Raw genomic sequence first — 26708 nt, 5'->3', positions numbered from 1 at the left:
GGATAAAATATACATTGTTTTCATATGTCTTAAGGTATTTTCTCTTTGTCTTTGTGATTTCTTCTTTGACCCATTGATTGGTTGATTGCGTTGTTTAATTTTCACATATCTGTGAATTTTCCAGGTTTTTTTCTGTTATTGATTTGATTTCTAATTCTATTGTGATAAAAGATACTTGGTATACCTTTATTCTTTTTAGCTTTATTTATGCTTGTTTTGTGTACTAATAATGGTGTATATCTTGGAGAATATTTCTTGTGCACCAGAGAAGAGTATGTTCCGCTGATGCTGGGTAGACTCTTCTGAATATATGTTAGGTTTATAGTATTTAAATCCTCTATTTCCTTATTGATTTTGTCTCATTGCTCTATCACAGTTATTGAAAGTATAGTGTTAAAGTCTCCAGCTATTATTGTGAAAATGGTTTTTCAATTCTGTTAATTTTTGCTTCATGTATTTTGGGGTTCTTATTAGGTGCATGTATGTTTATAATTTCTGTGTTGAAATTTATCAATATATAATGTCCTTCTTTGTCTCATAGCTTTGTTGATTTAAAGTATATTTTGTCTGATAATTATATAGCCATTCAAGCCCTTTGTTAATTATTATTTGCATTTATTGTTTTTTTTTCTTCCTTTTACTTTTGTCCTCTTTGCTTCTTTGTAACTAAAGTGAATTTCTTGTAGATAGATGATAGATGTATTTTTAACCCAATTTGCCAATATCTGCTTTTAATCGGAGAGTTTAAATCATTTACATTTAAAGTAATTGCTGATAAGGAATTTACTTCTGCCTTTAATTATTTTTTTCCTGTATGTCTCTTATCCTTTTTGTTTCTCAGTACCTATATCACTTCCCTTTTTTTTTTTTTGCCTTCAGTTAATATTTTAAAAAATAGTGTACAATTTAAATTTTCTTCTTTGTTCCTTTTGAGTATCTTTCTAAAAGTTATTTTCTTAGTAGTTGTCTTGGAGACAGTGTAACTTGTATTTTAAGTTTATAACAGCTTAGTTTGAGTAATGTCAGTTTAGATTCTATAGTATATAAACACTGTCTCTACATCTTTATTCCCTCATTTATATTGTTTTTGTCATAGATTACATCTTTATACATGTATGCCCATTAACATAGCTTTATAATTGTCTTTTTATGCATTTGGTTTTTAAATCATGTAGGGATGAGTTACAAACTAAAAGTACAGTAATACTGGCTTTTATATTTACCTGTGCAGTTACCTTTACTAGTATTTTTTTATTTCTTATGGCTTTGAGTTACTGTTTAGTGTCCTTTCATTTCAGCCTTAAGAATTTCTTATAGGGCATGTCTCTTGGTAATGAACTTACTGAGTTTTTATCTGGAAACATCATAATTTCTCCTTCATTTATGAAGGATAGTTTTGTTTCAAGGCTAGAGAATACTTGGTTACAGTTTTGTTTATTCAAGACTTTAAATATGTCATCCCACTGTCTCTGGCCTCTATGGTTTCAGGGGAGATCAGCTGTTAATCTTATTATGGATCCTTTGTGCGTAAGAAGTTACTTCTCTTTTTTTCTGCTTTCAAAATTTTCTCTTTGTCTTTGGTTTTCAGCAGTTCAACAATAATGTATTTTGTGTGGATTTCTTTGAGTTTATTCTACTTGGAGTTCATTGAGCTTCTTGGATGTGTATAGTTTTGTCTTTCATCAGATGTGGGAAGTTTTTGTCTATTTCTTCAAATGTTTTTTTTCTGTCCTCTTCTTTCTAAGACTCCTGTTATGCTAATACAACCTGCAGAAAATTTTTTTTAGAAAAACTGTTAGTGTTCTCAGAAATAGGAGGTGATAACGATGAGTCAAGATCAGAGTGATAAAAAAAGAAAGATCAGAGAGTTAGAGAGTCGTTAGAAATGAAAACATGATAGGTCCTCTCCTCCCCGCTTCTCCTTCCCAAATGTAGAAGGATTGAAAGGTAAAGTTTAGGGAATCACCCAAGAAGGAGAACAAAGAGATGGAAAAATGTAGAGAAAAGGTAAGATATTTGGAAGGTCAGTGCAGGAGGCCTAAAGTGCAGTTAATAAAAGCTATAGGAAAAGAACAGAAAAGGTGAAAGGAAAGAAATTATAGAATACATAATAAGAAACAAATTTCCAAAAGTGGAAAGCTTAAGTTAGAAATTAAGAGCAGCTGAATGCCCAGCAAAATGAATGAATATCTGCAATGAGGCTTGTTACTTGGAAATTACAGAACACTGAGGCAAAAAGAATATCCTAAACATTTCTATAAAGAAAAAACAGTTTGCTGAAAAAAGGAATGGCATATATTTTCTCAGTAACACTAGAAACTAGGAATCACTGAAACAATATCTGTAAGATTTTGAGTGATTGGTTTCTAACCTTGAATTAAAACCTAACTAGACATAATGTGAAGATAGACTAAAAAGATTTCAGACATGTAGTCTTAATAAAATTTACCCTCCTGAATTCTGAACAAATTGGGAGAGTTAAAGGAAGCATATGGAGACCAGAGTATCATTTTTATCATGGATAAGGTTTACTTTGGAGAATAGGACTTATATTTTCAAGTGTTTTGCAAATACTTATTGCCAGTGTTAGGCAGACTTTCCCATTCAGGCAGAGGCAAAGCTGAACAACTACAGGCCCTGTGATAGGGTTATACCTGTTAGTGTGAGAGTATGAATGGGAGAATGGAATTTTCTTTTCTGTGAATAGCTGGGTGCAAGCAGGAAGGAAAGGGGGAAGATGATAAGTTTTGCCCAGATCATTTTTTTCAAACTTACTAGTGAAATAAGTTACCCTGTCTTGTTAGGAAAAGAGTGAATGACAGGATAATAGGTGATCCTCTACATAGAAAGAAATGGCAGAAGTGGGGCATAATTATTTTCTTCAATAACCTTCATGTTTATTTTCTTAGTGAGCGACTGGAAGATGTGCTTCACCAAAAAAGAGGGAGGAAATTATGGAAAAGGGAAAATAGAAGAGTCAGTATGAGAGATTGGATAGAATTAGTGGGATGATAGTGAAAGGAAGTCTCAGGGTGACTACTATGGTGAAGTGTAGTGGTGACCAGAAAGTGCCAGACAAGGGATATTCAATGAGGGAACAATGGAAATAAAAACATAGATTGAGACAAGATTTATAGTTCTGTCAATGAGTTATTGGTAAGTATATTAAGAAAAATGAGGCAGTGATTAATTCCAGGTAAAACTGAAAAGTATACCAAAAGGAAATTGTGATTATAATATATATTAAGTCAAAAGTCTAGGCTACTGTGACAAAGAGATCCTGTAATGCAGTGGCTTAAGAAACAAAGAGTTTTGTTTCTCTTTCATGTAATATAATTGCTAGGTGAGTGGTCACCAGATTCAGATATGTATGAGTGGTTTGTTTTGTGTGGTCATTCAGGGGCCCAGGTCCTATTGATGATGTCGTTCAGACACAAAGTATAACCAAAGCTAGCAGTGTGGACTTTAGTTGGGCATTTGAGACTCACTAGTCTGGATTAGAACGTAATTGTTGGTTATGTGTTTGAAGATGAATGATGATCCAGTGGAAGGGGGCGGGGAGGCATGGAGGAGTTAAGAACTTGATCTTAAGGTTATACTTAATTTAAAGGAAATGTAGTCTAGCTATGTGACCAGGAAAGAGGAGAAAATGAATTTTGATGTAGATCTAGACAACTCTGTGCTTTAGTGTAGTATTTGACTTAGTCATGAATAATATTGACATGTCATATTAAAATTATCCTTGGGTGGGTGGGGACGGGATGGGAACTATGTGTGTGTATAATTCTGTCTCTAGGGGGAGTGTTTGAGACAGTCAAATCTATATCTTCCGTAGTAGGAAATCAGTAGATCATATCTAAAACTAATACAAAATAAATATGTTTAAGAATGCTATCTAAAAATATGGAGATAAGTCTCAGAAGAAACAGCTAAAAGAGTTGGAAGTAGTTGCTTCTGAGGAGGGAGATTGGTAATCAGTAGGAGAATACTGTTTGCCTTGTAGTACTATTGCCTTTTGAACTTTGTAATTGTATTTGTTTTATAAAAAGCAAGTTGCAAAAAATCACTGTGGTTCAAATAGGAAGTAAACACATGAAAAGTATTAAGTGCTAAATGCTATGAGAAGGGTAAAAGCAAAGTTCATAGAAAGAGATATACTTATCTGAGCCCAGCCTGGGTTAGGTAGAAAGGTAGGGGATGGATTAGAGAAGGCTTTCTGGAAGAGACATTTTCTAGTTACATTGTAGACTGTTTAAGTTATGATGCAGTTAAACGTTTTTTTAGATTTATTATATATACATTTAAAGTGTGAACAATTAAAACTAAGCTAATTTTTCATTAATCCACTTAACAAAGTTACTGTTGTCTACTTTGTACTAGGCACTATAGTACATTGAATATATAGGCATTGGTTTCAACAATGGTTTCTTACCCCTTGGAATTTACAGTCTACTGGGGTGACTGACATGAATCAGGTTCTTCATTGTGTGTAAGATTGTGCAGGAGAATATGGTTTCTCTTCACTTCTACTTTCAGAACCACTTCTTAGAGCAGTAATTCTTCAAGTGTAGTCCCTAGGCTGGACACATGGGCCATCATCTGGGAACTTGTTAGAAATGCAAATTCTCAGACCCCCATCCCAGACCCCCATCCGAAACTCTGAGAATGGGACTCTCCAGGTGATTCTAAGGAATGCTAAAATTTGAGACTGCTGCCTTAAAGGTAATATTTTAAACTTGGTGTACCACTACTAGTATATCATTGTTAAAAATAACCAACTGCACATGTCAGGTTATATAATTATTAAGCATTTAATAACTTTAAAAATTCATTTAGAACTTATTTATTAAGCACGTACTATGTATAGCAGTTCAATCTCAAGTCCTAGTTTATGTGGACTTCTTTTGCTTAGCAAGCTTTTTTCCTGTAGGAGAGCATTGTTTACAAATACTCTTTTTTTTTCTTTTTATTGAGAAGATTTGTATATATTGTGAAATCATTATCACAATAAGTCTAGTTAACATCTTTATAAATTCTGTGTCTTTATGGAGCCTGAGGGATCCTGGGTAATTTTCTATAGCTTGTAAAATTACCAGAACCAATATACATTAGCATCATTGTGTTTTAAGAATTGCATAGGATCATAATATTTTAGTTGAAGTAGACTCTAAAGATAGTGTCATTTAGCTACTCATTTTATAGGTTAGAAATCTGTAATTCAGAGAGGGTCATTGTCTTCTTGTTTAGAATCACTCAGTAGCTAGTAGGCCTCAGTGGTTGGAGGCCTTAGCTGAAATTAGCTGCTGCTGCCGCTGCTGCTGCTTCTTCCTCTTCCTCCTCCTCCTCCTCCTCTTCCTCCTCTTCCTCTTCTTCTTCTTCTTCTATTTATTTATTTACATACTTATTTTAAGCAGTAGCTGCTCCTGATAACTTTCTATATTATGCATTACAGTAGTTTCCCTGTTATAGCCCATGGAAAGGTTACTTGAATAGTAACTATTCCTGTGATTAGCTTCTCCATTAGTTATGCAACAGTTTTTAGGTAAATTTTCTAGCTAGTGTAACCAGACAACTTTTTTAAGTCTAAACCCTTAGAACTTGTAGGCCCCTCTGCCAGTTGAAAGATGGATGATTATAGAAAGGCATCAAAAAACTTTTCTTGAAGGAATTCCAATTTCTGCTAGATACTTTGCAGCAGGAGAAGACAGATGTGAAGCCATCAGTCCAGAGTAGGAATTCCTTTAATTGCTGGTGATCGTGAATATCTACTAACCCCGATTTACATATAGTATTGTATACAAGGTATTTCTAATATTGAAATGATTTAACCAAATGCAGTATCTTGTTTATAATTTTTGTTGTCTGGTAAATATAATTATTCCTATTATATTTTAGGACAAAATGAGTTCTGACAGATTTTAGTGTTCTTTCTTTTTCCATTTAACGTTTTTATGATAGACATTGTAAGAATTCAGGGAAGATAAAAGACATGATTAGAACTAAAAGTAAGAATTGGACTGTCTTAATTATTTAAAAATGAAATGGGATACATTCTAAATGCTATTGTTTTTTATATTCAAACACTTAAAGAAATTCATTAATTTTTTTGTATTTTCTTGATAACTGGTTATTTAAGGCTAGAATCTCATTTAATACTTATTTACCACATTCTAAAAATATACCCAGAAACTAGAAAGCAGGTCTGACATTATTATTTGGTTCAACCGATTTTGCTATGAGTGTGCACTGGGAAGCAGCAATAAACCTTATTTTCACAATCCTTTCTCCTCATTGAGAACTTCATTTAAAGGAATTCTAACCTTTTTGGACATTTTTGTACTATTGATAGCTTTCAAGAACAAAAAAATAGCATTTTTTTTTTTTGCTGTAAAATTGCTGCACTTTTTTTGAGGCAATAGGACATTTGTTTCTCTTATAGTGTCTTTTTTAGAACACATTATTCCTGTTAAACATTTAAGCATACTTTTAATTATATGAAACAAATTTCTCCCTTAAAGTGAAACCTAGCTGTTTTCTGAGACTTGAACTTACTAGCATTTATCTATATTAAGTACATTGATTTTTAAAAAATCTTTATAGCTTTTATTATATATACAAACTTGATTTATAGAGTTTTTTATTGGGTGAAGGAATAGTATGTACACAAATATTTATAAACAGAATTGTGAATCAGTGTTAGTGTTTATTAATCTTAATGGCCTTTGTCCATAAGGTGACATCTATAAAACTATTAAGGAGTCATTATAGTAGAATCATATTAGAAAACTTAAAATATTTCAGTTACTAGATTAGATAAAACTAATCTTTTAGAAATAGAACCCATTTATATTTTTAAAATTAGGAACCTGTGGCAATTTCTACAATAATTTAGGTATAGTCATATATTTATAAACTGTTTTGACAATTATTTTAAACACCTTATCAAGAATAATGAAAGAAAAATGTAGTAATTAAATAAATTCAAATATTCAAAAACCAGGATATTTATTAGATAAAAATGTTATAGCTTTTTACAGAAATAAATGTTAGTAAAAAAAAAAAAAAAGAAATTAATAGTGTGGTTAATGTTTTTAAAAATCTAGTGTGTTTTGGCTTAAATTTTAATTATCATAATTTCTTAAAATGTTACTTTGTAAAATAATTTATAAAGAAGTACCTAGTTTTTTTTTTAATAAAATAATATTAATCTGGACAGAGATCAAGACAGAGAATGTAGAATACTGTATTACAAATAGGAATTATAAAAGCCAGGTCTAAGTCAAGTAAGATGTTTTAAAGGAGACATAACTAGATATGTTTAATTAATTTTTCTCCCTTTTTTGGAGATAAACTTTGGCATAGTCACAGATAGTTAGGAGTAAAAGACTTGTATTCTGATCTTTTTATTTTAGGTAATATTTTTGTGTTTCTATGATATATAGTTATATGGTTTCAGTTGTTTGACTTCAAAATTTGTAATTTAGCAAATTACACAAGTAAAATCAAAGCTGCTTCACATGCAATTTGATTTTGCTGATTCTAATTTTTAATTATATTATTAATCTTTGATGCATAGGCCTGAATTTAAGGCATATAGGGCAAAGTGAACATCAAAAGAAATCCTGATTTATATATAATATAGTGTACAGAGTATTTCTAATATTGAAATGATTTAACAAAATGCAGTATTTTATTTATAATTTGTGTTCTTTGGTAAATGCACAGTGGTTCCTATTATATTTTAGGACAAAATGAGCTCTTATTTTTTAGTGTTCTTACTGTCTTTTTTTTTTAACTTTTTTTTTTTTAAGAGCAGTTTTAGTTTCACAGCAAAATTAAGCAGAAAGTATAGTGCCCAGTACTCTTTTCCCCTACACAGGAATAGCCTTCCTTGCTATCAACATCCATTCACCAGAATGGTACATTTGTTATAGTTATGAACCTGTACTGACATATCATTGTCACTCAAAGCCCATAGTTTAAATTAGGTTTCATGCTTAGTGGTATACATTCTGTGTAATTTGACAAATATATAGTGACACATGTCCATCATTATAATATTATATAAAATTTTACTATCATTTAAAAAATTTTTGCTAATCTTTTACTATCATTTATAAATTTTTAATGCTGATACCTATTGATTTTTAGATTTTTGTTACCTCAGAAGAATTTATTGAAACTGCTTCGTATTTCAGAGGTAGAGAAAGTCTGTTGACATTGTGTCCCATGTTTATAGAATCAAGTTTGAAGTAGGTTAGTGGTACTATTTAGTAGGAAAGTCATGTGGGTATGGTATTACCATTTAGGCTCTATAAACTGATTTCCTGTGTTGCATAGAGGGTAGAATTCTTGTATTTTCTTTGTTCCATTTCCTTTTATGTTAATTGTGGAACATCACAATTATTTCCCCTTTAGTTGAAGTTCTTATTGAATAATATAAAACATTTTACTAAAATTCCCTTGTTTTGATGACATACTGCCTTAATTACATTAGAACCTTCTTTATGAGCATTTTACTATTATTTACTAAGTAGGCTTTCTTATATAGTTTTCAGAGTTTAAAGTCTTTTTACTATTTAGTTTTGAGAACAAATTTAAAAAGTTTTTTTATGTCTCATCAATTTTTAAAAAATGCTTTTGTATTTTAAATAACAGATTTTTTCTTTTTTTAATTCAACAGTTTGCTTGCCTAAACTGGATTTGAAGCATTCGAACTGCTGGAGATCTGCCATTTTACAATAACACAATTGGAAAGAAAGCAGGTTTTCAAATAATGGAAGAGTCTAAGACCTCTAAAAATGAAAATCATGAACCAAAGAAGAATACTTGGGCTGTTTCTGAAGAAAGCAAAACAGTTAAAGTTGTAACTAATCAAACTTTGAAAGCCAGAAATGATAAATCCATAAAAGAAATTGGGACCAGCTCTCCAAACAGGAGTAGTAGTAAAAAAAATAAGCAAAATGATATTTGTGTAGAAAAAACAGAAGTTAAATCATGTAAAGTAAATGCTGCCAGTGTTCCAAGTTCTAAAGATTTGGGGTTAGTTCTTCGAGATCAAAGTCATTGCAAAGCAAAAAAGTCACCTAATTCACCAGTAAAAGCAGAAAAGCTGTCTGTTTCACAGGCAAAAGTTGAAAAGGCATCCAGTTTACAAGCAAAAGTAGAAAAATCACCAAAGTCACCCAATTCACCAGTGAAAATAGAAAAGACATCTAGTTCACTGGCAATGGTAGCAGACAAAGCACTTAGTTCACAGAAGAAAGCAGAAAAAGCACCCAATTCTCAGATGAAATCAGAAAAGGTTCCCAGTTCACCAGCAGAAGGAGAGAAAGTGCCCAGTTTACTGTTGAAAGAAAACATGAGACAGGCAGAATTACAGCACATTGGAAAAAAAATTCCAATTTCCTTTACTTCTCTGGACAAAGTGAATATTGATATTGTAGAGGGAGAAAAATCTGCTTTGGAAAACTGTCCACGATCTCAGAAGCAGCAAACATGTACAGATAATACTGGTGATTCTGATGATAGTGCTTCAGGAATTGAAGACATATCGGATGATTTGAGTAAGTACAAATTAGATTATCTCACAAGTCACATTTTTGGAGAGATTTTCCTATATTAATGTTCTTTACATTATCCCCATATTTTAAATTACAAAAAAGATATTAAAAATATTGCTCTTTAAGCTAAAAAAGAACCTCTACATTTACTATGGTAGATAAAAAGCCTGAGCAAATATAAATTTAGTGGCTCCTGTAGTCAAGTATGTTTGCATCCCGCCCACCACCCTTCTTTGTCTTTTTAAAGTATACCATTTAGTGGTTTTTAGTATATTCACAGAGTCTTGTAGATATCACCACTGTCGCATTCTTCCTTTTTGTTACCCCCAAAAGAAACTCTGTATTCATTAGCAGGTACTAATTACCCCCTTCTCCTAGACACTGCCAACCACTGATCTGCTTTTAATGTAGATTTGCCTGTGTTTTACATAAATAGAATCATACAACCTGTGGCTTTTGTGTCTGGCTTTTTAAATTTAGCATAATAATTTCAAGATTCATCCATGTGGCAGCATATATCAATACATTATTCTTTTTTATTGCTGAATAATATTCCATTGTATGGCTATATCACATTTTGTTTATTCTTTCATCGGTTGATAGATCCTTGAGTTGCTTTCATTTTTTGGTTATTTTGAAGAATGCTGCTGTGAACATTTGTGTGGATGTATGTTTTTATTTCTCCTTGATACACACACACACACACACACACATATACATATATACATACACACACACATATATGCGTGTGAAATTGCTGAGTCATATGGTTTTTCTATTTAAAGTTTTTTTGTGTGGTATAACACGTGCAAGATTTACCATTTTAACCATTTTAAAGGTAAAATTCAGTGGCATTAAGTACATTTACAGTGTTGTACAATCATCACCACTAACTAATTGCAGAACTTTTTCATTACCTCCAAAAGGAAAACCTATACCGCATTAAGAGTCACTTCCTATTTCCCACTTTCTCAGCCTCCGACAACCACTAATAGGCTTCCTGTTTCTATGTATTTTTCTATTCTGGGTATTTTATACAAACAGAATAATACAATACGTGTTTTTTGTGTGTGTGTCTGGCTTCGTTCTTTAAACATATTTTCAGAGTTCATTATGTATATATCAGTACCTCTTTCCTTTTTAAGTCTGATGCTTTAGACTGAATTGTGTCCCCTCAGAATTCCTGTGTTGAGGCACTGACTCCCAAGGTGATTGTATTTGGAGATAAGAACTTTTAGGAAGTAGTTAAGATTAAATGAGGTCATAGGATGGGGTCCTAATCTGATAAGATTGGAGGTTTTATAAAAAGAGAAAGAGGAAGATCTTTCTCCCTGCAAACTGAGGAAAGGCCTAGTGAGGACGCTGTGAGTAGGAAGGTGGTTGTCTGCAATCCAAGGAGAGAGCTCTCATCAGACACCAACCCTGCTGGCGCCTTGATCTTGGACTTTCTTGCCTCTAGAACTGTGAGGAAACAAATTTCTGCTGTTTAAGCCTTCCAATCTGTGGTATTTTGTAATGTGGATATGTCACATTTTGTTTGTTTATTTATTCAGTAATGGACATTTGGGTTGTGTTAACCTTTGACTATTGTGAATAGTATTGCTATGAATGTTCATATATAGGTTTTTGTTTGAATACCTGTTTTCAACTCTTGTTTTATGAGTACTAATATCTCAGGGAACTAGTGTTCTGTGGAACAAAGTTTGGGAAATTCTACCTGATGTTATTTAATTTTGATGTTGATTTTAGAAAATTAAGTGATTTTATTTTTTTAACTTACAGATATATAGCTTTCTCTAATTACTGGCAGAAATGATAATTTTGCAGAATTTACTGATGTTAGTTGCCTTGCGCAGATCAATTTGTATATATAGAAAAGAGAAGTTTGGGATATTGCTTTGCTAACAATGCTTTTTTTGTGAAACAGAAATAAAACTAAGATTTCACCATTTCTTTTATAGTTCTGTCATAAAATTATTGAACTATTTCTCTGAATATTAGGACACAGATGAAGCTTGCTCATGGTGCATTATTGTTCCCCTGGTGATGATTTAAGAAACACTTTGCTAACCTAGTGACATTTCTGTTTGAATCCTTTTTATAGTATCTTTATATAAGAGTTTGCCTTTCTGTTCTGTGCTCTTGGGTAGGAGCCACATCCCCTCCAGAGGCATACTATTCTTTGTTTAGAAAATTAGGTCAATATAATTGACTGTCAGGGTTCCTGTAGATGCATGCAGTTGGCTTTTGAAGGCAGAGTGGGGAGATTTGTTGATTATCTATGAGCATTTACTTTTAAAAGTGCTTTTAGATACATTCAAATTTATTTAACACCTATTAATTAATTAATTTCTTCATCTGTCAAGTCATATGTGGTCTAGGCATTGTTTTAAAATCTGAAGGTACAAAGTTAAATAAGATCTAGTCATTGGCATCAAGGAATTCATCTAATGTAGGAGATAGATAAATGAATATAAATTATATTACTATGCAAATGTGAGATAATAGAGGGTGCTGTTATAGAATATAAAGAATATCAGTTGTCTTCTGAAACAGGTTACACTTAATTTGAATTTTGTAGGATAGGTAAACATTACTAGTTGAAGAGGGGAGAGCCTTGCTGATGGAAGAATCAGTGTATATAAAGGCATTGAGATTTGAAGTAACAGTGATTCATTTTAGCACATTTGGTATGAATGAAGTGGAAAGTGTTAGGGCAGGATATAAGGTTATAGATACAGACATTATAGCTCTCTTTCTTGAGATCTTCAGAGATGCCGTCCCTGACTCCCATATCTAAACTTGGTCTCCCTCTCAGTTACTTGCTTTTTTTCTTTATAGTATTATATTCTTCTATGAGAATATAATACCTGATGATCTGAGGTGGAGCTGAGGCGGTGGGTGATGTTGGCACTGGGGAGCAGCTGCAAATACAGATGAAGCTTCCCTTGCCTGCTGTTTACTTCCTGTTGTGTGGCCTGGTTCCTACAGGCCCCACACCTGTTGACACTGGTCCTTGGCCTGAGGATTGGGGACTCTTGCTTTATTTCACTTACTACAACTTGGAATTGTTGTATGTATTCTGCTTACTGCCTTCATGAAGGCAAGGACTATGTGTAATATGCTAGAGAGTTTAAACTTTATTCTGACTCTTTGAAAGCCTTTTAAGCATTTCAAGCAAGAGAATAACATGACTCAATTTATATTTACAAAATCACATTGGTGGTAGGATCTACTATATTCCAGGTACATATTATTAGGTGCTGGAAATGCAAAGATGAAAGCACATAGTCTGTGCCTTAAAGAGATTATAATCTAGTTAGGAGGCAGAGTAGCAAAGGAAAAATATTGATGTTATGAAGATATTCATGAGTTCAGTGAAAGTGAAGAAGAAGGATCCTGATAAGGGTTTGTGGTCTGGAGCATAAATGTTCTTTTAGTTGCTACTGTATAGTGATAAGGTCACTAAAGTGACTTTAGTTAAGTGACTAATCTTTTGAACTTAAAAGAGCTTTTTATCATATTTACTTCAGAGATTCTACAAGATGGTTATATTATGTTAACCTTGCATAATGAGTCTGAGTCCTATTTGTCTCTTGATAGATAGATTGGAAGAACAAGATAGGCATTTGACCCATGCAGTAGATTTTTCTTTGTGACTTTTGGTACCATGTGTATCTCTTATACTTATGTTTTACATAGATATGCCAACTTACACAACCTATACACAACCAAGGAAAGAATATTTTTTTCCGTGTATGTAATTAATCGAATGTTTTTCTTTAATTTGCTAGTTCTGATGGTTGTAACTAAGTGATTGCTTCCTTTTCTAGGTAAAGTGAAGAATGATGACTCTAATAAAGAAAATTCTTCAGAGATGGACTATTTAGAAAATGCCACTGTGATAGATGAATCTACATTGACACCTGAGCAGAGGCTAGGCTTGAAACAAGCAGAAGAACGCTTAGAAAGAGATCACATCTTTCGACTTGAAAAAGTATACTATGTTGTTTTAGTTATTTGGAGGAAGATGCATGTTTCATAACTTTTCTTTCCCCAAGTACAGTTCTTTTTATTTTTTTCCTTCTATTCCTAAAGCTGAGATAGTATTTATCTTTCTCTCTTTCCTTTCTTCTTCTCTCTTCCTCTTTTCTCCCTTCCTTCCCTTTGTTTAGCAAATCCTTATATTTGTGAGTCTGACTTCATTCATTCATTCATTCCAGAGGTTCACAAACTGTGGCCTACCCTTTTATTTTCTATTCTGTGTGTTTTGTTTTTTTATATTGTGGTGAAACATACCAAGCCCATTGTTTTTGTGAACAGTGTTTTTGGAACACAGCTACGCCTATTTGGTTACATAGTGTCCATGGCTGCATTTGTGTTATCATGGCAGAGTTGAGTCGAGTAGTTACTACAGGGAATATATGGCCCGCAAAGCATAAAATATCTACTATTTACTAAAGCGTAAAATATTTACTGAAATATTACTTTGGAAGAAGTTTGCTGACCCTTGATTTACTTATCAGATAGATCCTGGGTGCTTTTGTTCTAGGTAATGTGTTAGGCACTGGGAATATTTTGGTGAAAATGGCACAGTTTCTACCCATTATCAGTTAACAGTCCTTTTGGAGTCATAGAAATAAATTAGAAAATGCTACATACTGTTTTAGACTTCTTCCTTCTCCCCTCGCTTTTTTCTCTTCTCCTTTCCTTTTTTTTTCCTCCCATGTTTACTGAACCTCAGTGTGTTAGGAACTGTTCTAACTTGCTATCTTGAGTACTAATTAACAATAAAAATACTGTGAGGTATTGAAGGAAAAAAATTATAAATTAATCCATTCACAAATAGGTACTTGGGATATTTGTGAGTATGCATGTACAGAAATAGGTCCTTTCTCTTGATAAATAATGAAAGAAAGAAATGGTTAGATTTTGTATAGTTTAGAAAAATGAGGTCATAGTTGAATTGAAAAAAGCAATCCTGGGTTATTAATAGAACTTATGACTGAGTAGTCACCTATTAAAATAGAAAGGCATATCAAACAGTAGAAGCCTATAGTGGAAGAGAGAGTTTGAGTTGTGCAGATAGTCTCACAAGACCCTAGTTAGAAGTCTTTTTTGCAATTTGCTATTTTATTTAGTTCTGTTTTTCACTTTTCTTTCCTAAGCTTGGAATTAGTAGCTATTCTGGATCTGCATTGTTAAGATAAATATTGAGTGAATTCATGTGCTGTGATCTGGTGATAAAAAGTTGAATTAAGGTATGCGTGGCAATTTTAAAAACATGATACTGCTCTTTTGGCAATTTTCTAAGTAGTATAAGACATGTAAGCACATTATAGTAATAGTAATAATAACAATATTGCTTGAAAATGAGACCTTGGACAAAGGAGCAACCAGCTTGAGTTGGGGTAAAGAGGCGTCAAATTGGGGAATGCTTTATAAGGAGATGACATTGGAACCGAGTGTGAAGAAGTGACTAGTTGACCTGATGGATTGTAGAAGGGTGGTGTACGTAAATTATATGGAATGTATAAAGGAAATGTGAAAAATCTGTTTTCAGGAAAAATAAGCAGGGAACTAGATCAGAAGATACATAAGGAATTAGGTAGGAAAGGTCAGTTCTTAGGAGAAGGAGGAAGTTGGGGTGGAATGGATATTTGATGGTAGTAAGAAAGAATGGCCTGGGTGAAGGATAAGCTTGGAATCATGGAAAACATTTTATTTCTTACTGAATTTAGATAGCAGTAATATAAAACCAGTGTGCCAGTACTAGCATACATGTCTATAACCTCTTTTCTTCCTGACATGTCTTGTTTCTCATGTCCTCCAAAATCTTCTTTTCAATCTAATATATTTTTAGTTAACATTTTTCTTTACCAACTTCAGACACATTAGGAATATTCTTATGAACCTGTTTATTTAATCAGGTCCTTTTGTTCACAGTACATACCCATAGATTGTCTAATTGAGGAGTAAAGATGTAGATTTTTAACCTTTACCCAAGAAGGAATAAATCCAAACAATTTGATCAGACTGGTAAACTTCCCTGTAGTGAGTGTTAAATATTGACTAGGAAATAGTTAGAATCTCTATGGCCAGAAATCATATTCTAGCTGGTTTGCAGAAACTTTAAAAGTTTAGTGGTTTGTTAAATGGTAAAATAAAATGTTGTACCTATAATAAAGGAATTTTAAAACATTTTTTCATTTCTCTTCTATGAAACTAGAAGTTTCACAATGGTGAGAACATTTTTGTCTAATTTGCTGTTGTGCCTAATACAGTACATTGCACATATAGTAGTTGGTCAGTAATTAGAGATAGTTTGCTTAGTGGTTAAGTGCATGGGTTTTGGAGTCACTGGGTTTAACTTTGCCACTTACAGATTGAATACCATCAGGTAAGTTATTTAACCTCTTTAAAACTCAGTTTTTTCATCATCGAAATGGAGTTAGTAAAAATGACACTTAGTTCATTGGGCTGTTATGAGGATTAAATAAGATAATACAAGTAAAGTTTTTGGCACAGTGTCTGAAATGTAGTAAGCACTAAATAGAAATTAGCTACTTGTAGAATTAGCTAATTATAGAATTACCAGGTAGGGTAATTTTTATTATTTTAAGGACATAAAAGCAGGCTCCATTGTTAAAGTTTTATCCATGGTCAGATGTCATCCCAGGCCTGCTGACTTCCCATTCAGTGTTATATCAAGCTTTTCTTACTAAAGAAATCCAGATATATCCTTGTCTACTAACATTTTACAGTCGAAAAATTCACATGATGAGTGATCTCATGACTCTGGTAGTAACCTCATTAATATTCATGGTTTAGATATTCTGTATTTATACTTTCAACTCCTGAATCCAACTCTTTGTGCCTGTTCCACCACTCTTATCTTGAACCATGCCAGCATCATATCTTTTCTGGATTATTGCAGAGTACTCATAATGGTGATAAGCAATTCCAGCTTTAATTTTTAATATAAAAGACAAGTGATCTTTTAAAATATTGATTCGGTCTTGTAATTCTCCGCTTAAATACCTTTAGTGCCAGAGTCCTTACAAGGGGCCTTGTGATTGGCTCCCTTTACCTTTTTGTTCCAGTCATACTAAGCCTTTTTGTAGTTTCTCAAACACATTAGGCAGATTCTCTCCTCAGGGCCTTGCTATTCACATTTCCATTCTGCTTGGAGTGTCTTTTTCCAAATATCCACACAATTAAATCATTTTAAGTTACTTTATCAATAAGATCTTAAGTGATGATACTATTTTTAAAAAGCAGTTAACTGCCCTTCCCATATTCCTGTTTATTTGTGCATTCGTTTATTTCCTATCTCCTTATGATAGAATGTAAAAGGACAGGGATTTTTATTTTGTTTATATGATTATGCCCAGCTCCTAGAAAAATGTTAGATATATAATATGAGCTCAAAAAATATTTATTGAATTAAGGAGTAGTTTTGGTAGGAAATTAGGAGGTAGAAGTCTTTGTGAAGGCTTAATTCATCCTCCAATAGGGATAGATTTGAAAAAATTTTTATATTAAAGGATTGGAATGTCCACTTTTAGCTGAATTTTCTTATTTGCATCTTGCCTTGGGCAAATTATTTAATCCTTGCAATTTAGTTGTTTTGCTAGTAAAATGGGGAGCCCTCATAGGGTTGTTGTAAAGTTTATAGATACCGAATACAAGATGACTATATTTATTTTTAGTCTCTGGGAGGACTCTTGCTAAATTTGGGGGGCAGATTTTTTAATTAAACAAAATCGTATATGTTATATTCCAAAATGAGGAAACCTTTTTGTTAAGAGTTGCAGCCTTTTGAAGTATATGATCTCCTATGATGACTATTTTGAAAAGGACAACTGTCTCTTGGGTATATAAGTACCGATTTGTTTGTTAAAAACTTACTCCTTTAGTGCTTATTTTTGTCTCTTATACTTCATAATTGTGTCATTCACATATATAGTCAAAAATTTCCTTTCTATTTTCTGAAAAAGTGCATTTTTTAAACTTTTCAGCGCTCACCAGAATATACCAATTGCCGGTATCTATGCAAACTTTGCTTAATTCACATTGAAAATATCCAGGGAGCTCATAAACATATAAAGGAGAAACGGCATAAGAAAAACATTTTGGTAAGTTCTTATTACAAAATGTTATATTTATTTTTTGAATGGTAAAATTATATAAAATATTTTTTATTTGTGCAAGTAAAAATGTGATATTTATCCAGTCACATATTAATAACTGAAGTTATTGTGTTGAAAGCTGTAATTGCCTTTTTTATCTTAGGTAGTCAGGAAGGGGAATCGTCTCAGAGACCTAAACATCCTAAAGTATGTTGATTCCTAAGTTTAAAAAGGTTAGATATAGTAAGTCCAACTGATATTTATGAGTCCTTATATGTTAGGTCTGGGCAGTGGTGAATAAGATTGTCAGTTCTTGCTCTCAGAGTTTCTAAAGTGTTGCTGAAGGCATACACTGAGTAAGGATTTAAGTATCATGAATATCAAATGTGCTAAAGAAATGTACTTAGTCTAGAATAGGGACAGTTTTTCTGAGAAAGTGGCATTGTGAGTTGAATCTCGAAGTAATAGTGTAAAAGGCAGAATAATGAGTAGCATAGAGGGGTAAGCTGAGAGCATTGTACACAAAAAAGCAGCATGAATAAGGGTCTTTAAGTTAGGAAAGGACATGGCATATGGGGAACTGGAAGAATCTAGTATGAGTGGAGCAAAGAGAGCGAGGGGGTAAATGATGTGAGATGAAACTGGAGAAGTCCAGACCATGCAGGACATTATAAGCTTTAGACTTTGAGAATTTATAAATTCTTCTGTTATTTATATTAGAACATTTTATTGATATAGATTTGAGAAGAGTGTTTTTTTCTTTTTAAAATTAATTGGTATATTTATTTGCTATTTAAATTTTCTTTTCAAAGTTATAATAATATATTAACCTCTCTCTAAGTCACACGGCTCTTATGTCTTCTCTGAGAAATACTCTTTTATCTGACCTTCCTAATAAGTCTGGATTGGGTATTCCTTTTTTGCTCCCATAGCAGCTTGATCAGAAAACCTAACACAGAACATGGTTCCATAGTGTAGTGGTTAGCACATCTGCTTTACATGCAGAAGGTCCTGGGTTCGCACCCCAGTGGAACCATGGTCCATGGTCTAGGGCCATGCCACCCTGAGCAATCCGATGTCTAATCTCGGAAGCTAAGCAGGGTTGGGCCTGGTTAGTACTTGGTTGGGAGACCACCTAGGAAGACCAGGTGCTGTAGGCATAAAAAAACCCTCAAAAACCTAACACAATGTATTATGTCTGCCTTTTCTCTTCTTCTAGACTTCAGTATTTAATATTCTAGAGATGGCAGGTTTAGTTTCTTATTCATTTTTGTTTTTACTTTGCTTAGAACAGTGTCTGCCACATAGTATGTGCTCAACGCATTTTTCTTTTAAAAAAAAGAATACATTGAAGAAAATTAGGAACTTAGAAGGAAATTATTCAGATTTTACCAGCCTACTATATTGATTTAATTAGAGCTTTAGAAGATGTAGAACAGAGACAAAGGAGTAGTATAGGACAGTTGTTATCTCTCTGAGAAATTTCAAGAAATGTTGAAAGATGCTGATTATTAGTTTGAAGAAGCTCAGGAAAGTCTAAACAGGAAACTTAAAAAGAAAACCACCCTATACTTATAGGGTGTTTTAGAACATTACTAAAAACAAACAAACCTTAAAAGCAGCCATATATAACATCTACTTTTGATGAAGTTGGAACAGCAGAGACTGGATTTACCTTATCCTTGAAATACCCCCGCCCTCACAAAAAAGGACAAAAATAGCTAACTGTGGTTTTTAGGCAATGAAGGATAGGCAGTAAATGAAAAACAAGTGACACGATCCCAGTGATTACTCCAGTTTGAGAGAGCTTCCAGGTTGTTTTATGTGCAGTGAAACCCTGTGGTCCCCAGAGTTGAGGAAATGGACTTGAGTCTAAGGTGGCAGGAGTTTGCAGGACAGCATAACAAAAAAGAGGAAGCTATACGGAGAGAAATCCAGAGATCTATAGGCAGCCCCTTCAGAGTAGTTAGCCACAATACTGATTGGTGGATGCATTTAGAAAGCTTCCTGAAGCCTGGGAAACAGCCATCTGAGAGAACAGAGCTTAGTGCTCACACAGAACTGAGAACAATATCATCCCACTATTCAGACTGGAAAACCTCATACTTTATGGAGCATTGACGGGAGTACTCAGAAGGATCTTGTGTGAGTAGTGGGGAATATTTATCCCTAAACTAAATGTGGTCTGGTCTTGACTAAAATATTTTAAAGGTAAGACGCAAAAGGATAAACTGTTTCCACGTATGTAATGTTATTACAGAACAAAGCTTGAGACTATTTATGAAAATAAAAAATATTTATCACTCCAAAAAGTTCACATTATTTGGCATTCATTCAAAGATTATCAGGCATGCAGGGAAACAGGATAGTAAAAACCATGATGAGAAAAATCAGGCAATTAAATTTGACTTTGAACCGATACAAGAGAATTAGCAGGGAAAGACATTAAGACAGTTAACTATGTTCCTGATGTTACAATAATTAAAGACATGGGAGATATGAAAAGGATTCAAATAGAACTTACGAAAATGAAAGCTGTGTCTTGGATGAAAATTACACTGGCTATTGGTAGATCAGACATTGTAACAGAAAAAGTTAGTGAACTTGGAAGATATAGCAATGAAAACCATCCAAAATGAAACAGATTGAAAAAGAACTTGAAAAAAACAAAAAAGCATCATTGAGCTCTGGGATAATTGATATATATGTACCAGTTCTATACGAACTCTTCCAGAGCATTTAAGAGGAGGAATGATTCTCAGCTTAGTCTGTGAGACCCATGTTACTCTGATGCCAAAACTGGAAAAAGACATTGCAGTAGAAGAAAATTTCAGACCCATATTCTTTATGAACATAATTGCAAAATTTCTAAACATTTTAGCAAATTGCATCCAAGAGTATATTTAAGAAAAAGTATGTCATAACTGTGTGGCACTTTATTCCAGCAGTGCAGTGTTGGTTTAACATTAGAAAACCAGTCAATGTAATTCATGGTATTGTATAAAAAACACTATGTGGTCATCTCAGTAGATGCTGAAAAAGCATTTTTAAACACCGTGATAAAAAGTTTTAGCAAACTAGGAAAAGAAAGGAACTTTCTCAACATAGTAAAGAACATTTATAAAGAACTTACAGCTAACATTGTACTTAATGGTGAAAGACTGAATGCTCGCTGTCTCCCTAAGATTTGGAAAAAAAAACAGGTTTGAAAATAGTGTAGCTGCTATGGGAAAAAAAAAATCAAAAAGGAATTACCATATGATCCAGCAGCCATTCTTAGTATATACTCAAAAGAATTGTAAGTAGGATCTTGAAGGTATACTTGTACACCCACACTCATTATAGAATTATTCATAATAGCTAAGAGTTGGAAATAACCCAAGTGTCCTATCAACAGATGAATAGATAAGCAAAATATCATTCACACATGCAGGAATTTCATACAGGTTTTAGAGGGGAAAAAAATTCAGATATGCGACAGCATGGATGAACCTTAAGGACATTATGCTAATAAGCCAGGCACAAAAAAGACAAATATTTTATGATTCTACTAATATGAGTACTTAGAATAGTCAAAATCATAGACATGCTGGTTGTCAGGGTTTGGAAGAATAGGGGTAAGGAGGAACGGGAAGTTTCATTATTGGGTCTAGAACGTCAGTTTGAAAGATGAAAAGAATTCTGTGGGTGGATGATAGCAATGGTTGGACAACAGTATGAATGTACTTAATGCCACTGAATCATACCTTTAAAATGGTTACAATAGTAAAATCCGTTACATGTTTTTTATCACAATAAAATAATAGGAATAAGAAGATACATCCACTCTTACCACTTCTAATCATTGTGTTAGAGGTTCTGGCCGGTATAATCAGGTAAATGAAGGACAGAAATAAAAGAAGAAGAAATAAAAGCCAATAAATAAAATGATATTTATAGACAATATGATTGTTTATGTAGAATATTCAATGAAATCTAGAAAAGAGTTACTAGAACTAATGAATGAGTTTAGCAAAGTTGAAGAATATAAGATCAGTATGCAAAAACTAACTGTATTCTATATATAAATTGAAGTAAACTATTTACAGTAGCATCAAAGATATGTAAAACCTGTATAGAAAACATAGAAATTGAAGAGCTAAATAAATGGAGAAATAAACCTTGTTCATGATTTGGAAGAATTAATATTGCTAAATGTCGCTTCTTTCCAAATCGTAGATTGAATACAATCCCAAACAAAATCCTGAATTAAAAAAAATGATTCTGAAACTCATATGGAAATACAAAGGCACTAGTTTATAAAGCCGTAATAATTAAGGAGGGGTGGTATTGGCATCAAGTAGACAAATAGATCATTGAAGCAGAATGATGAGTCTAGAAGTAGGCCTACAAATATGTATGAAACTTTTTTCACAGATTCAAAGGCAATTCAATGGAGAAAGGATAGTCTTATGAAGTTATGGTTCTAGATAATAAGATGCCATTAGATACACAAAGATATACTAATTGGCTATACAAAGAAAAAACTTTGATTCATACCTTGCACTATAAAAAAAAAGAAACCACTCAAAATAAACCACAGACATAAATATAAAACCTAAAAGTCTAAAATTTCTAGAAGAAAACAAGAAAATCTTGGTGATGTTGGATTAGGCATAATTTCTCAGTGTGACACCAAAGCAAAAAGAATGATTAATGGGACTTTCTCAAAATAGAAACTTCTGCTCTTTGAAAGAGACTGTTTAAGAATGACAGTATTAGCCACGACTGGGAGAAAATATTTGCAAATCATATATTTGGTAAATGATTGTTACCTAGAAGATAAAACAACTTTCAAACTCAGTAATAAGTAAATAACCCAGTAAAAATGTGGGCAAAGATATGAACCAGTATTTTGTTAAAGAAGACGTACCGATGTCAAGCACATGAAAAGATGCTCAATATTATCATTAGGGAAATCTTTACACTTACTAGAAAGCTTAAATTAAAAAGACCGACTATACCAAGTGTTGTCAAGGATGTGAAGGAATGCAAATTTGAAACAGTACTGGTGGAAGTGTAAAATAGTTCTACTTTTTTGAAGATTTATTTAAAAATTATTTTTATAATTGAAATATAATTGACATGAACATTATATTAGTTTCAGGTATACAACATAATTATTCAAGATGTGTACATTTTGTGAAATGATCATAATAAGTCTAGTCAATATTCAGCACCACACATAATTACAATTTTTTTTTTTTTTGAGAAGCGAGCTTTTAAGATTCACTCTCTTAGCCACTTTTAAATATATAATACAGTATTAAGTATAGTCACCATGCTGTGCATTATATCCCCAGGACTTATTCATTTTATAACTGAAAGTTTGTACCTTTTGACTGTTTTTACCCATTTCTTCCCTGTCCCCACCTCTGGTAACCACCAGTCTGTTCTTTGTATCTATGAGTTCAGTTTCTACTTGTTTTAGATTTAATTTATAAGTGAAACCATATGGTATTCGTCTTTCTCTGACTTATTTCACTTAGTATAATGCCCTCAGGTTCCATCCATGTTGTTGCAAATTACAAGATTTCCTCTTTTTTATTGCCTGAATAATATTCCATATACAGTTATATGCTGCATGATGTTTCCATCAGTGACAGACTACCTATATGATGATGGTCCCATAAAATTATAATGGAGCTGAAAAATCCCTGTTGCCTGGTGACATTGTAGTTATTGTAATGTAATGTGCATACTCAATGCATTTCTCATGTGTGCTGCACTGCCACCTAGGCAAGGTATAGTACATAGATGAGGCAAGGTATAGCTCAAAAATTATATGTACAGTACCTTGTACTTGATAATAAAAGATGATGTTACTGGTTTATATATTTACTATACTATACTTTTCATCTTTATTTCAAAGTGTACTTTTTCTACTTATAAAAAATGTTTGCTATAAAACAATATGTTGTGTTATGCCAGCAGCAGCCTCATATATCTTGTGTTTGTTGCATGTCTTGATTGTATTGTTTTTTTTCGCCTTGTGCTTGATTTAATCTTGTGTTGTTTAGTACAATAACATCCTGTACAGACCTGTAGCCTAGGAGCAGTAGGCTATATCATGTAGGCCAAGGTTTGTGTAAATACATTCTATGCTGTTTATACAACAGTGAAATATCCTATCAAAGCATTTCTCAGAACGTATTCCTATTGTTAAGTGGTACATGACTGTATATAAATACTACATTTTCTTTTTACATTCTTCCATTGGTGGATACTTAAGTTGTTTCTATGCCTTGCCTGTTATAAATAATGCTGCAGTGAACTTGGGGGAGCAGATATCTTTTTTAGTTAGCGTTTTCATTTTCTTCAATAAACAATAGTTTTTAAAAAGTTAAACATACAGCTAATGTATGATTCAGCCATTCCATTTCTCTGTATTTACCCAAGAAAAGTAAAAGCATATGTTTGTATAAATACTTGTATATAAATGTTCATTGTAGCTCTAAGTGTAATAATTAGCCAAGAAGTGCAAATAAGTCAAATATTTTCATGTACTTATTGTCCACTTGTATATTTTTTCTTGAGGAATGTACTCAAGTTCTTTGACCCCTTTTGAATTAGGTGGTTTTCTTGTCAAATTTTAGGAGTTCTTTATATGTTCTAGGTATCAATCCCTTATATGTGCGATTTGCAAATATTTTATCTCATTCTGTGGATTGCCTTTTTACTCTGTTAATAGTGTTATTTGATGGAAAGAAGTTTTACATTTTCATGAAGTCTAGTTTGTCTATATTTTTGTTGCCTGTGTTTTGTTTTATATTCCAGAAATCATTGGCAAATCTGATATCATTAAGTTTTTCTCTTCTGTTTTCTTCTAAGAGTTTTATAGTTTTGCTTTTACATTTAGATCTTTGGTCCATTTTAAGTTAATTTTTGTATATGGTGTAAGGTATGGGTTCACATTGCATGTAGATATCCAGTTTTCTTAGTGCCATTTGTTGAAAAGACAGTCCTTTCCCTTGTTCTTGATACCCTTGTTAAGTCATTTTACCATATGTATGAACATCTATTTCTCAGCTCTCTATTTTCTTCCATTGGCCTATTTATCTGTCTTTATGCCAGTACCATACTGTTTTGGTTACCGTGGCTTTGTAGTAAGTTTTGAAATCAGGAAATGTGATTTCTCTGTGTTGTTCTTTTTCAAGATAGTTTTAGCTATTTTGGGTCCCTTGAGATTCCATGTGAATTTTAGGATCAGTTTTTCTGTTTCTGCAAAAAAAAGTCATTGGGATTCTGATAAGAATTGCATTGAATCTGTAGATTGCTTTGGGTAGTATTGATATCTTAGCAATATTAAGTCTGCCAGTCCATGAACATGGGATGTCTTTTTAATCATTTCTTTAAGCAATGTTTTGCTGTTTTCATTGTATAAGCCTTTCATCTCCTTGGTTAAGTCCTAAGTATTTTATATATATATATATATATATATATATATATATATATATATATATATAAATGTTTTTTTTTTTTTTTTTTCTTGGTTGATTCCTCCGGCTAGACCTTCCAATAATATATTGAATGGAAGTGGTGAAGATGGGCATTCTTGCTTGTTCCTGATCTTAGAGAAGAAGCTCTGTCTTTCACCATTGAGTATGATATTAGCTGTGGATTTTTCCTATGTGGTCTTTATGTTAGTTTCATTTTATTCCTAGTTTGTTGAGTGTTTTTGCCACAAAAAGGTGTTGAATTTTGTCAAATCTTTTTTCTGCATTAATAAAGATGATCATGCCATTTTTTCATTTTCATTTTTCTAAGGTGGTCTGTTACATTGGATTGTTGTATGTTGAACCATTTTTGGATTTCAAGAATTAAGTTGCACTTGGTTATGGTGTATAATCCTTGTAATATTCTGCTAAATTTGGTTTGTTAGTATTTTGTTGAGTATTTATGGAAAGTTTTTAAATTGGAGAATAACTGGTAGAACTATGGGGAATGGGATGAAGGGCCAAAGACTAAAAATGGGAGACTAAGGAGGCTTTTGCCTCTTGGGCAAATTTTCCTTGTCTAAACTAATTCTTTCCAGAATTTACTTCCTCTCAGTAGAAGGTACCACCATGTACCAAATTGCCTAGGACAAGTACCTTTGAGTTATCTTTGATTCATCTCTTTCATACCCTACATTCAAACCATTAGCAAATTCTATATAATTTACTTTAAAAATAATTTATGTATTCCAAATTTAGTCATTTTTAACACATCTCTTTCTGCTTTAGTCTAAAACTACCACTCGCACCTGGACTGTTTCCAGTTTACATCTCTTTCTGTCCCCTACAGTGTATTCTTTATTCAGCAGCTAGGATTGTTTTTTTAAAGTATGTCATATCATGTTACTTCCTGTTCATAGCCCTTATCAAGTTTCATGAGATCACAGAATACTTGGCTTTTAGCTAACTTTTCTACCTCATTGTCTTCCATAGTCACCCCTTTGATACTCAGCTCCAGACATGTTGACCTCTTCAAATAACATTAAGTACTTTCTTGTCGCCAAGTCTTTGCATTTACTGTTCTCTTTGTCTGAAATGCTCTTCCTCCAGAAATGTAAATGCCTATCTCCCTTACTTCCTTCAGGTCTCTGCTTGAATATTACCTGTTCAGAATGGCCTTTTTTTGTCCACTCTGTTTTAAAATAACACCCCCTTTCCATCATTTATAGCCTCTTACCCTGCTTTATTTTTCTTCATATTATTACCTGATATGATTGTATTTATGTGTGTGTGTGTGTACGTACGTATCAGGTATCTATCTATCTATCTATCTATCTATCTATCTATCTATCTATCTATCTATCTATCTATCTAATCTGTTGTCTCTTTCCTCTAAAATGTAAGTTACATAAGGACAGAGGATTGATCATATTTATGACAGAGGATATATGAGGATATCAGGAGGATATGAAGATGGTCAATGATAGGAAGATATTTAATGAGCGTTTGATGGAATAGTATCCTAAAGGAAGCAGGAT

General features: G+C 32.8%; 1 protein-coding gene, 1 non-coding gene and 1 pseudogene across 14 annotated transcripts in view; all 3 read left to right on the top strand.

Annotated features, from left to right (window-relative positions):
* The window catches only part of TUT4 (terminal uridylyl transferase 4), a 99161-nt gene that overhangs the window by 21186 nt on the left and 51267 nt on the right, over positions 1-26708 (top strand). For all 13 annotated transcript variants that reach the window (XR_004954952.1, XM_016120308.2, XM_016120315.2 and 10 more), the window contains 3 exons: positions 8684-9566; positions 13397-13560; positions 17585-17701. Coding sequence is in view for 12 of the 13 variants with exons in the window: in XM_016120308.2 (XP_015975794.1) it covers positions 8777-9566; positions 13397-13560; positions 17585-17701 (1071 nt within the window). In the remaining variant the exon portion in view is untranslated. The remainder of the gene's footprint in view (positions 1-8683; positions 9567-13396; positions 13561-17584; positions 17702-26708) is intronic.
* Positions 18659-18731, top strand: TRNAV-UAC. The gene has a single exon. It is a non-coding gene; the product is annotated as a tRNA-Val (tRNA).
* On the top strand, positions 18741-18855 carry LOC118605089 (annotated as a pseudogene).

The sequence above is a fragment of the Rousettus aegyptiacus genome, unplaced genomic scaffold (assembly GCF_014176215.1).
Source record: "Rousettus aegyptiacus isolate mRouAeg1 unplaced genomic scaffold, mRouAeg1.p scaffold_m13_p_1, whole genome shotgun sequence".
Lineage (NCBI taxonomy): Eukaryota > Metazoa > Chordata > Mammalia > Chiroptera > Pteropodidae > Rousettus > Rousettus aegyptiacus.
Note: the sequence above shows the minus strand (reverse complement) of the source record. Positions and strands in the feature narration are given on the sequence as shown.